General features: G+C 38.6%; 1 protein-coding gene across 29 annotated transcripts in view; it reads left to right on the top strand.

Moving 5' to 3' along the window:
- Positions 1-9,422, top strand: part of LOC133486280 (neurexin-1a-like) — a 254,088-nt gene extending 244,666 nt beyond the window's left edge. For 27 of the 29 annotated variants that reach the window (XM_061791209.1, XM_061791208.1, XM_061791222.1 and 24 more), the window contains one exon: positions 7,741-9,422. In XM_061791209.1, coding sequence (XP_061647193.1) covers positions 7,741-8,045 — 305 coding nt within the window. In that variant the 3' untranslated portion in view covers positions 8,046-9,422. The remainder of the gene's footprint in view (positions 1-7,740) is intronic. The other 2 variants (XR_009790980.1, XR_009790981.1) reach the window with 2 other exon arrangements.
- The last annotated feature ends 4,986 nt before the right edge of the window (positions 9,423-14,408 follow it).

Genomic DNA, 14,408 nt, shown 5'->3' with positions numbered 1-14,408 from the left:
TGTCAAAATAATGCTCAGAAATTCATTGTCAGATCCATTAACTCAGAGCTTGATAGTCCATGCAATTGTCCATGTGTTCCCTGCACTCGTTCAACCTATTATCACTCTAACTTTATGGCGGGGTCAAGCCCACACTGGCTGTTCAATAAATCCTAAGTAGTCCTGGTTACTTCATTACCCCAAGCAGGGACCTGAAGTAACCTCCATGTTTCGCTTCATCCAGCACACTCTTGGAAATGACCAAATAAATGAGAATCTTGCTGGATACAAATGAGGAAAGATAGTATTTGCTGATGACCATTTGTTGTCGAAATTCTATTTGGCAGGAATTAATCCGAGTCTTCTTGGCCCTTAACTCCGCTAACAGGTCTGGCTAAAATAAGGGGAACCACCAACCAGGCATTTTACGTGTTGGAACGTATGTGACGTGTTGCTGTTAAAAGTTCTAATGTCTCTGTGAGTGTACAAGTATAAGTAAGGATTCAATTTAGCGTCATTCAGTCTTAGTGCTATTGCCTTTCAATGCATTTTATTATTATTCTTTTCAATTCGCCTTGTCCCGTTAGGGGTCGCCACGGCGTGTCATCCTTTTCCATGTAAGCCTATCTCCTGCATTCTCCTCTCGAACACCAACTGCCATCATGTCTTCCCTCACGACATCCATCAACCTTCTCTTTTGGTCTTGCTCTAGCTCTCTTGCCTGGCAGCTCCATCCGCATCATCCGTCTACCAATATACTCACTCACTCTCTCTCGTGTCCAAACCATCCAAGTCTGCTCTAACTTTGTCTTCAAAACATCTAACCTTGGCCATCCCTCTGATGAGCACATCTTCATTTCCCCCACCTCCAACTCTGCTTCCTGTTGGCTCTTCAGTGCCACTTTCTCTAATCCTTACATCATGGCTGGCTGGCCTCAGCACTGTTTTATAAACTTTGCTCTTCATCCTAGCAGAGATTCTTCTGTCACATAACACACCTGACACCTTTCTCCACCCGTTTCAACCTGCTTGGACCCGTTTCTTCACTTCCTTACCACACTACTCATTGCTCTGTACTGTTGACCCCAAATATTTGAAGTCCTCCACCCTTGGTATCTCTTCTCCCTGTAGCCTCACTCTCCCCCCTCCATCCCTCTCATTCATGGACATATATTCTGTTTCACCTCGGCTAATCTCTCCTCTTCTTTGCAGTGCATGCCTCCACCTTTCTAAGTGTTCTTCCACCTGCTCCCTGCTTTCACTGCAGATCACGTCATCTGCAAACATCATGGTCCAAGGGTATTCCAGTCTAACCTCATCTGTCAGCCTAAATATCTGCATAATGCATCTGTGGTACTCTTTCGAGGCATGAAACCATAACTGTTGCTCGCAAATACTCACTTCTGTCCTGAATCTAGCCTGTACTACGCTTTCCCATAACTTCATTGTGTGGCTCCTCAACTTTATTCCTCTGTAGTTCCCACAGCTCTGCGCATCACCCTTGTTCTTAAAAATGGGCACCAGCACACTTTTCTTCCATTCCTCAGGCATCTTCTCACCTTCTCACCAGAATTCTGTTAAACAACGTGGTCAAAAACTTCACAGCCATCTCCCCTAGATGATTCCATACCTCCACAGGAATGTCACCAGGACCAACTGCCTTTTCATTTTTCATCCTCTTTAATGCCTTTCTAACTTCCCCCTTACTAATCATTGCCACTTCCTGGTCCACCACACTTGCCTCTTCTACTCTTCCTTTTCTCTCATTTTCCTCTTTCATCAACTCCTCAAAGTATTCTTTCCATCTATCCAGCACACTACTGGCACCAGTCAACACATTGCATCTCTATCCTTAATCACCCTAACCTGCTGCATATCCTTTCCATCTCTATCCCTCTGTCTGTCTCTCAATGCAATTTATTAATGATCAACAAAACAGAGTTTTTAATATTTTCTTAGCTGACACACTGTGCAGCACCGATTTTGGCAATCACCATCTAATAATTTATACTGTAATTTACTAAAAGGATGACGTTATTATGGAAGTTTTTTTCACATTTAACCACCATGGGTTTACTTTGAGTGCTTCACAAGTGCACCCTGCTATGCTGCAATGAAGCACGTGTTTTAAGGTCATCTGCTTCGTGTTTGATTTTACACCAGGTTGACTTGGAGTTGAGGGTGCTGGCACATCATTCATAAATGCAGTCAATATTAGAGTGTTAATGAACAAACAGCTAGATTTATTTTGACTGAGATCTGAGAATGTCTCGGAGACCTGGTGCTTGCAATATTACTGTGCCCGGCATGAGGGATAGCAAGTCCAAAGTTTACTGCCAAACACGCGGTTTGCAAAATCATCCATAATCATCATATCTGTCATTGATCCCATACTCTTGGAATGATATGGTCAATGCCTTCAGGTAGGTAGATAGACAACACTGAGAGCAAACGTACTAATGAGCTGTAATGAATGCTAATCTTTTGGCTCAGAACAAAGCTGCCCTCGCTGCACTGAATGGAGTATTTAATTACTGGGCTCAAGCATAGCATTCTTGTTTAAGAAATTAAATGGGATATAGCAGTGAGAGATTGATTTTCTGGCTTTCATATTGTTTGTGTGTTTAACAGCGTTTTCACACCTGCCTTGTCTACTTGAATTGGGAAATAAGAGGGAAATAAAGGAGGGATTTTTTTCATAGTGGAATTTCATATGTAGGTGACGTACAAAGTGATTAGAGATTGGGATTTTAAAAGTTTGGTAAACATTTATAAATAATTTATACTTTATATTTTTGTCACTCAAGTGAAAATTGTATTTACTCACTACTATATCCATCCATCCATTTTCCATACCACTTATCCTCATTAGGGTTGCGGGCGAGCTGGAGCCTATCCCAGCTGACTCTGGGTAGGAGGCAGGGTACACCCTGAACTGGTTGCCAGCCAATCGCAGGGCATATAGAAAAAAACAACAATGTGCACTCACATTCACACCTATGGACAATTTAGAGTCTTCAATTAACCTACCATGCATGTTTTTGGGATGTTGGAGGAAACCGGAGTACCCAAAGAAAACCCACACAGGCACGGGGAGAACATGCAAACTCCACACAGGCGAGGCCGGATTTGAACCCAGGTCCTCAGAACTGTGAGGCAGATCTGCTGACCATTCATTCACCGTGCCGCCCACTACTATATATAGATGTATATATATATATATATATATATATATATATGTATATATATATATATATATAGAGAGAGAGAGAGAGAGAGAGAGAGAGAGAGAGAGAGAGAGAGAGAGAGAGAGAGCACAGCGACAAAACACACATAGGAACTTTAAATGTCTACAATGTATTTTGTTTTACAGATGATGTTTACATATCCAGTATCATATCATAGTTGTATAAATAAATGATAAACTGTTCATTTCACTTTTGTCCGAAGAAACCAGCCTTAAAGAAAACTTTCAGTAAGTTCTGCTTCAAACCATCCTGCCATCAACCCGTAGTTATGCTCATTATCGCAGCATACACAGGAAGTCCGCTAACCCAATTTCTGAAATTGGTCATGTGACATTCCACTTATAGCAGAACAAAGACAAACTTAAGAAAATTCCACACAAAAACCAACCAGACAAGGTAGCCAGTCAAATGATTCAAGCATTCCACGGTCTGTGCAAAAGCAGCCTTTCAGAAACAAACCCAATCCCCAGATCCATACAAGAAGAAATAACAATCATTCATCCTCTTGAACTCTCACCTCACTGCACAGTCCTGTAAAGGTCTCATGTACGGCATCTCGAAACTGTCACAATGTGGCAAACAACTTCCACACATTGAACTTTTTGACCACAGACAAGGGGTTGATTACAGATACATTACGAAGCTAACCTGCAGCTAACGCTCGTACTATGGCTTAGCGGACTAAGAGGTGTGTCAAACAGCGGCTTTTGCCCACAAAGCGAGAGCATTCTTCACACCTGTATCATAGAATAAGTGCCCATGTAAAGAGCAGCGCTAATCTGTTTCAACGCTCGGTCACACTCAGTACACCAAAGGAACTCTCCTCTTTTCCATGAATGTCTTATGGCATTGGAAGATTACATTGTCCCCACAGACAGCCCAGGATACCTATGCCCTCTCTGGTCTTCATTCCACATTTTTATTTCAGAATCAGAATCAGAATCATCTTTATTTGCCAAGTATGTCCAAAACACACAAGGAATTTGTCTCCGGTAGTTGGAGCCGCTCTAGTACAACAGACAGTCAATTTACAGAACACTTTGGAGACATAAAGACATTGACAAAAAACAACAACAAACAACAATTGTGCAAAAAGATGCAGAGTCCTCAGTTCGAATGGCTAATATCGCAATAGTCCGGTGCAATGACCATTGTGCAAAGGGCACTGAGACTTCAAGGAGTGTATGCGGTTTAAAGAGAGCTGCGCACTTTTAAATAGAGCTTTCTGTCTGTCCTGTGTGTCTATTATACTAGCGAATATTGCACCAGTCAAGCAATGTTTTTTCTAAATACCCAAACCTGCTCCAAGAAAAATTTTGATTTAGTCTAAAGTTTGTGTTGTGCCATGTTATTATTTATAAACACTGACTAATTAGAGTAAGCATGGTGACCTAAAGTTATAAAGTTGACATAGTGAAATAATGGCATTCATAGGCATTTAGATTTGTAATCGATTTGTTTTTGTGAAGAGATATCAACTAGAATGGCACTCTTTAGATTGCAGGGTCAAACAGTCCCAAATTGGACACCTTTGTACATAGGTAACCCCCTCCTGCATGTCTATTTTTTTATCTAATCAGTTTCATTTTATTCAACTCTTTCTTTATTTGTTAACTGAGGAATTAGGGAGTTTAATGACAATAGCCCTATGTTGCAGTGTCAAGTGTGTATTTTTATTTTTTTGCAGAATTTTCTAAACACAAACATTCACATACACGCACACAACCTATCATCACCTACAATACATACAATACAGTATCTGAGTTTGAAAAATGGAAACAGGTACTACTCACAATGTAAACTTTTTTTGTTCAATTATTTCGTATTTACAAAACCCAAAATTATTTGATAAAAATTGTGTTTTGTTTTTTCAGTTCAGAAATGTTGTTTAGCACTTGAGGAGGAACATTCAAACAATTTTCCTGCCATGTACCCCACAGGCGTTTCCAGCCCATTTTTGGCAAATTAAATTTAGCACCCCTAAATTTTGAGATATTTTTATTAATATCATTATTACTCTTTCCTTTTTTTTTTTTTTTTTTTTTTTTTTTTACCATATGTCATTTTTAAACAAGCTAGGAAATTGTTTAACCATACCACACTTGGTTGAAATGTAATATTGTAACAACAAAAATACATCTTGGCTGGTCAGGTGCTCGGCACCCCTAAACCTCGGATCCTTGAATTGCCGCTGATGTATCCTGTGTACCATGGGGCAAATATATACTGTGTGACATATTATAGATTGATTATTTTGCATTACGTATTCAAAGTAAGGAGAATAAAGTAGTTAATTGCAGTCTTCATTCTCATATATTATTTTCCAAATCCCATACTTGAGTGTTTTTTTTAGACTTTGCAGAGTTTATATTAAAATGGGGTGACACAAATACTTCACAGCTTATTAAGTAATAATAATTGAATAATGCAGACTTCTGGTCCAAGTTGTTATTATTTGTTTGTTTACATCAACAAAATTAGACCCTGAACTCAGATGTTAATGCCTCAATTATGTTTTAGCTCAATCTGGCGGAACCATGGTGCTTTCATATCCAAATTTGATGTGTTTGGAATTCTCTAATGCAACAAAGACAGTTTAAGCAGAACTGATGACTGCAACAAAACACACACAGTGGGATGTGCCAGGAGGACTGAACGATATCAGGGGGATGACGTGTTTTCAAATATGCCTTATAGAGCTGCAACGTTTCCAAACACAGAGGAGGACAGGTTTTGGAAAAATCTGCTGAGTCTATTGAGGAATTGTTTTTTTTCACTGACAGATTGGTTTTCAGTGAGTCATCTTGGTAGCATTTACTGTGGATGTTAGAAACGTGTGTCTGCTCATTCATGACTGTGCTGTAACACACCTAATGAGGTGTGATCTTAAACTGGGCTTCGTTCACGATCATTAACACATTATTCTTGTCAGCTTTACTTCTAAATTTAGCAAATCTCTGCAATGAGATCGCATAGCCTCCTTCTCCAGAATATCGCTGTCAGTCTTCCATTTGTGTACAATTATATTCGGGGAATATCATCAGGAATTAGATTGAAAAGGGAAATTGACATTCATGTGCATTTAAGGTGGCGTCTGCAGGTATCTTGAGCACATACATTTTTAAAAGTCTTAAGGGATACCTTCAATTCTTCCGTGTGGTGGTAAGATCTAAATCAAATGGCACGCAGAGACATTGTATGACATTCCCTTGTCATTTAGTAATGAGTAATGTAAGATTTTATGACCGTTCAAGAATTCAGAATCATCTTTATTTGCCAAGTATGTCCAAAAAACACACAAGGAATTTGTCTCCGGTAGTTGGAGCCGCTCTAGTACGACAACAGACAGTCAATTGACAGAGAACACTTTGGAGACATAAAGACATTGACAAAAAAAACAGTCACAAACATTCAGTTCAGTTTGGATCAGGTGACCTGACTTGTATTTCCACCCCTGTCTGTGCAGTCCAGCTGATAGCAGCATCAGAAGCAAATAGTGACAAGCACCAGTGAGACAGCAGGGAATTTGAATTTAACAAAGAAAATATGTAAGACACAGTAAAGTACAGTACCAGTAAATACGAAACACAACTCCTTCCATCTTTAAGCCACAGTACTTTTTAAATTTTAAAAAATGGTTTCATTTGCTTTGTAACTGGGATTGGAAATTTGTATTTAGAAAAATGTCTCTATATGTTTACTTATTTATACAATAAATGATACATAAGGTGAATTAACTGAAAGTTTGAGGTCATCTCTACAAACGTGATAATGAGCATTAACCAACTAATAATTAAAAACATGTTTTCATTTTTCTTTTTGGCTAAATCGTTTTTTGCATATTAATGTACATTTCCATTCGATGCTACAGGTATATGTGGTGATGCTCACTCAACCAGAAAACACTCACTAGTTACATATGCACATGGGATCCTTTTTGTAGTGCTAGATTTTAGTAAATGAGTTGCCAAGTCATGCGGGAGCGCGGATGAATGGTGCGTACCAATTTCAATTGTATGAAAACCGAGCGAACGTGCCAGTTAAAAGTTGGATGAGGAAGGAGCATCTCCAGTACATCAAAATCTGACCGGTGATTTAAGCTACCTATATCTTATGTTTGTGATTTCCAACTACTGTGCCACGGCGCATTGGCACGCCGTGAGAAATATTCAGATGTGCCAAGGAAATTTCACTCATTCGATCATAAAATAATTAGGAATTTTGTGAGTGGTTTTCTTTCATTCCTGCAAGCTTTGTGTTTAGCTAAACAGACCCAGATTTTACACGAAGTGAATTTGTGAGTTAAATGAGACAAAATAATCATTCATTTGATTTGAAAATTAATCATTCATCTTTTTGTTTTTAAGATGTAAAACGTATGTCTTGGCCCAATATAGGTATGGAAGTTTTGTCTTTGGTCCTTGTGAATCTTGTGAATCTTGTCATTTGTATGACTTGAAAGGCTAGACAGTCCTTTATGTTTGTCGTCATTATGTCTTTGTCTCTCTTGCAGCCAATCCCACAGGTACTGGACCAAAGAGTTTCCCAGACTCCTCTGAGGTCTTCCGCGAGTCCAGCAGTACTACAGGCATGGTGGTGGGCATCGTAGCAGCCGCGGCTCTGTGCATTCTCATCCTGCTCTACGCCATGTACAAGTACCGCAATCGAGACGAAGGGTCCTACCACGTGGATGAGAGTCGCAACTACATCAGCAACTCGGCTCAGTCAAATGGTTCTATTGTCAAAGAGAAAGCGGTCAACACCGCTAAGACTTGCAGCAAGAACAAGAAGAACAAGGATAAGGAGTACTATGTGTGATTGTCAAAGTGCTGGTCCTACTCAGACCAACTGAAACATTGTCGGAAAATATAAAATGAAGACAATATTGTGTACAGTATGAAAACAACATTGAACCTTATTTTGTCTTTGTTTTTCAAGAAGACCGTGCTCTGCAAAGTAATAAGAAGATATAATAAGGGAACAAGCATTCTTCAGACGTCTGAAAGAAGAATGTGGGTGGACAAATGTCTATGCCATCCAAGTGGATGTTAACTGAAAACAACCAAACAACATAATCCATTTGTGACTTGTTTCCAAGAGCGGGATGATCTTACTCCTTTGTTTTGGAGACGAGAGGAGCACAGATGCACTTTGCAAAAAGAGGGGTTACGAACTTAATGGTTTCATTATAAATTGCCAGCGTTTGTGTTGTTTTGTTTCCAGAGAACGTGGCGCCATGCATAAGTGTTGCAGACATTTGAATTGAAGAAGAAAGAGGCAGGAAACTGACAGCAAATCCACTGAGAAAAAAAAATCTTGACAGACGTCCGCAGACTCGCCAAAGTGGTCTCAGTTGAGCATAACGGACTAAGAGCTGAATTGACTGAACTGCAGTGTCATTTACAAGACTTTTGTTTCCAGAAGAACAAAATGTCCTTTGTGCCAGTAAGAAATCTGGAGGCCTTTGTTTCTGCATCACGTGAAGTCGAAGGCAACAAGTTTCTCAGAAGGCTCGAACGGGACCATGTGAGAGCCATGCACGTCGAATGATCCTATTCCACTACATATGTTTCTATACAGTACAACCACATCTAAATGTGCTTTTGAACTGTGATAATGTGGTGTTTTATAGCCTGTTGTATAGATGATGCAAACTATAACTACTCCAAAACCATTTTTTGGAATAAAAATCAAAAGGACAAAAAAGAAAAGAAGACGTAAATGTTAAGTGTTGCTAGACATACAACATTTTATGAAGAAATCTGCATCATTTGTTTCCAACCCCCTTCCTGTTTTTACATGTTCCTTTATAGTTTTTATACAAATGCTAACCAGGCTAAGAGTAGCCCACCTTAAACTACACAAAGGAGTTCAAAGCAGGAGAGGAATGAGCACAACAACGTGCGCCTTCCTCCAAAATGACCCAACTGACTCAAGTGTGCTGCAAAAAAGAAGTTCATGATGGAGTGACGATGACGACGATGAAGAAAAATTTATTTGTTTTGTGTTTTGGCATAATGAAATAGTCCAATGTGTGCTTGATGCTGATGTAAAGATCTGAAGATTTCACAAGTCCATTTCAACAGTTCTGTGTTTGTTCTGTCATTCTGTCCGTCAGTTCTGCTTTCCAGAGACCAGTACTTGGAATGAGTATGAGGAAAATGACCATGAACTATAAATGATGATTATAACTTACTGTTGTCTCTTATTTATTCTTGAATCTTTGGTTTTCAATTATATGTTATTGCATTTTATTTTCAGTGGGCTCCTTGTCAATATAAAGTTTGAAAAAGTAAAGAGATCCATTAAAAAATACAGTATATTAATGGTATCTAACATTTTCCTGTCAATCAATACAATCACAGGCCACAATAACGCATTCCAAGATCAGACCTGCAGCAAAAATCTGTCTGCCTTGACAAAGATTAGAATGCTCAGTTTTGATTGACAGTCAGAGGTAGTCATTTAACAGTACATTTATTACTGTGTTTGTAGTTTGCAGTCGTGCAGAACTGTATTACTCTTAGTGATCAGATAAGTAAGACCTAAGATCTCTGATTCAACTTTTTTTTTTTTTTACTTCTGATAAGATTGTGCAGGTGTATGCAATAAATTAGATGGTGAGTGCATACTACTTCACACGATAGGCTTTTTTTTTTTTATGAATAAAAAACTTCACCGATCAGATAAAGTGCCGCTCCACTTGTCTGACTAAATTAACACTCAGCTCCGAGCACGCGCTAAACATTAAGTCGAAGCGACATTCTCTCAATATTAGAGAGGAAAGGCTATCCTGATGTCTAATGATACTATGACAGGAGATGAGATTCATGACTTGAAACTGCTGCATCACCTGACACATTCAGTTTATCGCTTTAAATGTGTATTGATGAGGTGCCTTGAAGTTTTGTACTAAACGCACCTTCTGACAGATTGGCAAACTCCCAACACCTGCATATGGTGACAAACTGTATGTACAGTGCATGCACACACCATTGAATGACACTAACTACACAAAGGAGATAATAAAACTGAATCGCAACTCAACCTACAACACTGGAAGCAGTAAAGTAAAAGTATAACCCAATTCAATTAAATGTGCTACAAATAGAAGTAAAATAATTACGAAGAAATAATCACTGAAAATTTCATGGAGTAAATCACTAAAAAGTCCAATTCATTTAAATTAAGCAGAGCCTTGGTTCATAAATGCCAATGTCAACACTAATAGACAGTAGAGACTGTAACAGATACTAATCTTGAACCCGAGTTTAATAAGAATGCATAATGTAGAGCCCCATCCGAGAAGATAAAATCTCATAATAAAATCAAAACATTATTTGATGTTAATTGTGCTGGGATAACAGTCAATAATAAAGACAAAAACGAATGCCCTTAAGCATTATTTATTTAAAAAATAGCTCTTGTTTTAACTTTACTCACAAAAAGATTTTAGTTGTATATTGCTTACCCTTGCGCCCTCCCCTCCCACTTTTCCATCCTTTCGTTCACGTTTTTAGAGAACATGCTCATATCCACCCACATATTTTACTGACAAAACTTGTTATTATCCTTAACGTCAAGTTAGCAAAAGAAGTTTATTTACCTTCTCCAATTCTCAGCTGGCTCACACACACACATAATTAAAACAGAACATAGTTTGGGTTATTTTTATTATGATGCTAAATCATTGTCATGTGGTTCCACTCCCAATGTCTAAAATGACCGAAGTGGAACTAGAAGAAGATTTCATAATTCATCTAAGAGGCGTATGGATATAGAAACCATGAAGAAAACCTCTTTGACCTTTGCAGGCCACTGACACACACAATTAGTACAAGTCACATTGCAATCATGTACTGTAACCCTCATTTGATCCCACATTAGTTCAAGTGTTGTTGATCATGTTTATTATAGGGTTCCAGCTTGTTTCCACTAGCTGGAACTTTCCATTTTGAAATCAAATATATTTTCTTGAGTTCTTGCTTGCTCTTGGACCATTATCTGTACTTTGGTGCACCTTACACCAACATTTCTACCACAAATTTGAAATCCTGGGTATTTTATGGTAACTGACATTCTCCTGGGGCTACGTTATCAACTACTTTGTGCTACTGCAGTGGCTATAAACTTATTGTTATTACCAACACCCAAAAGGTTTTGTTTGTTTGTGAGCATTTCCAGATGTACTGTAGGAATGACTTTCTACTTCTGTATTATTATCAACGCATTCAAATTGTGAGTGTTTCACATAATCGTTCAATTAAATTTTCTGGGCCTTGAGGCTTGTCACAACATTGCTCTACGGTAATTCTACAAGGCAAAGTCTGTTTTGAAAAAAGTTTATTTCTGTGCTATCCATCAGAGATCCTCATTGATATCATTTTGCATGTTGTTTTACTTGATTTTCTCTCAGCGGGTTGATTCCTCGCTTGAGTTATTTTCCAGTAGCCGACATCTAAGTCAACAGTATAGTTGCTCCCCTCCTGGGGAACACATAACACCAGGAATAATGAAATAACAATAGGAGTCTCACAGATTTCTTTCAGCGGGCATCCTCTATGCCAATAGATGAGCACTCTTGGGGCGGAGAGGTATTTTAAGCAAAATGCTTATCCTCTCCTGTCGTCCTTCCTCTTGTGCATCGTTGTCACTGTCTTTTGTATTCATTTTATGCAATTTCCCCTCCCTCTCTTAGGCCTCCATCTCAGCTGGATATAGCAGACGTCCTTTTCATTCGACACACCAGTGTAATTCGCTCTCTCTATAATCATCCATTTTCCAATTTTCATGCCCTCTCCCAGAACTTGAGACATGCATTGTGGATTCTATTTCACAGCAGTACACCGGAGCACACTGGTTTCCATTTCATTTGTTCAGTATTTGTTTAAAAATCCCAGTGTAGTCTGCCGCAAAACAGTATCGCTTAGTAGGAGCTTCTCTAGCTGACCACGTTCAAGAAGGTATAATTACACATGGATTTGAATATGCTATTTTATGAATGAATATTAAGGTTCTGAATTAAATAAAAATCAAATTGAGATTCATGCACCCTTTGCTGCTCTCTCTTTACAAGTGCCAACAGGGGACTTAAAAGTAAGATCTCCTGCATCACACAGTGGAAGTTGTAAATTTGTACGCCATCCATTCTGGGAAATTGGTTGTAATTGTAAATCTATTTAAATGTCACCATCATAAAACTTTCACTCTAAAGGCAATGTTAAAAGGAACAGTTTAAGATTCATAATAACTGTTACAAAAGTATAACGAGACCTTAACCATTGTATAATAAAACTAAAATTAAAGTAAAACTACTCACCCTTTGAAGACACCTGAAAGACACGTAATAGAGACGAAGATGAGGGTTTTATTATGCTTTTGGTTACATCTGCTTGATAAAAATCAATTTGATGTTTCATTCATTGTATTAATCATATGATACTGAGCAGAAAGACACTAATGTCATTCAATGCAAGTTCACATTCCAAAACATGTTGATTGATGGAACCCAGAATTATAATAAGGGTCCCAGCCCTAAAAATCAGGTTTATTTTATGATAAACTCCATTGAAGTTATTTTATAAGAATTTACTGGTCTAAATGTTTTAACGTACCTTTATATTTAACTTTGCGCCTCAGGTTATTCAATACCTGCGTTTTTGTTTTTATAAATAAGAGGTGATGAGCAGTGTTGTATGATTGCATGAGTAAACCATTTAAAGCACCATTTCTTCAGTTTTGTTGTTCTGCTAGACAAACCAGGAATTAAGTGGAGTTTTATGTTAATTTTATGACGGCTGCACAATTTATGTGCGTGATAATTTGCATGATTGACTCCACTCTGACTGGACTTTGTGAGGCCACACAGGGAGGCAGACAGTCCATGAGGCTTGTGGCGACTGAAGTTGAGCCTTAATATCAACCACAGTGATGACAGAAAACGTCAAATAAACACATTCTGTCTGCTTTCAGCAATGAGAGGAATATTCATATTTTTGACACGTTGCATTATAAAGGGCACCAAGATAGCCATTTGAATCACACCTTGTATCAGTATTAAATTCCAAAGGGAAGGTTTAGTGTTGGGAGCTCCAGGCCACCCTTTGGAGGGGGCGGAGTCAATGTGGCAAGGGCACCAAACACATTTAGGGTGCATCGGTGCCATTTATCATGTTTGACAAGTGCACCTCTCAGTCCCATTTGGCTTTATTACAGGTACATTTCTCCCCCACATAATGATGTTTTCCTTCTCTCTTGTCCTCAGAGGCCATAAAAACCTGCAATGGAAAAATCAAGGTGATTTCTTTATTTATTTTTACTTTGTAAATCATCGGGGAATATAAAAAAAGAATCAAATATTAGAACAAAACACTTACAGTATGTTAGCACATGTATCGCCACTGAATTTCTCCAATACAATCTTTTGTAGTGCAGTAGAATCCCTCAAGTCAAACACTGTCTGTTGCGATTGCTGGTTGACGTATAACTTTTATTTATTTCAAAACGACTTCGGTTTTCCCCTTGGCGTTGGTGTGTGTGCGCAGTTACTCTGCACTGTGTGAGTGACAAACTATATTTGTTCTACACAAAGCCGTACATAGGAAAGTATGGACAGCGACATATTGTTACCAGCTTGTCACTGTCCAGACTGTCCTGTATACGGCTGTGGCCTCTGCTGCACCTAAATACCCGGCTGATAGTCACTGGCACAAGGTATGACGCAGGAGACTCCACCCACCAATGCTCACCAAGGAGACTAGAAACAAAACAAAACAGCAGAACAGCATATATTGCCGTTTGGATAAAACATAATTTATTTAAGAAATACATTTGTCGAAGCAGCGACGCCTGCGTTGCTTTTGGTTTAGCGTGATTTGACGCTTAACGTTATAAATCAAGCTATTTTGTCTTGTAGAGGGCACCACGTCACTTTTTTTAAGTATAAAACCTGGGAAAAGCGACGACAAACCTGTTATCAATCTCCTAATCTAAAGGTTGCTACATTTTAGTTTAAAGTTTACCTTACAGCATCTTTAATAATGTGGAACAACCTCCCTCAGTAAATTTCCTTTAATTTGGCTCACTTGGGAAAATAAGTATCAAACCTGAAATTAAAATCAGTGAGTGATGCTGGCAAGGTGAACGAGTGGTTAGCACACCTGCCTCACAGTTTTGAAGTTG

The sequence above is a fragment of the Phyllopteryx taeniolatus genome, chromosome 11 (assembly GCF_024500385.1).
Source record: "Phyllopteryx taeniolatus isolate TA_2022b chromosome 11, UOR_Ptae_1.2, whole genome shotgun sequence".
Lineage (NCBI taxonomy): Eukaryota > Metazoa > Chordata > Actinopteri > Syngnathiformes > Syngnathidae > Phyllopteryx > Phyllopteryx taeniolatus.
This window is presented reverse-complemented; position numbering and strand designations above follow the sequence as displayed.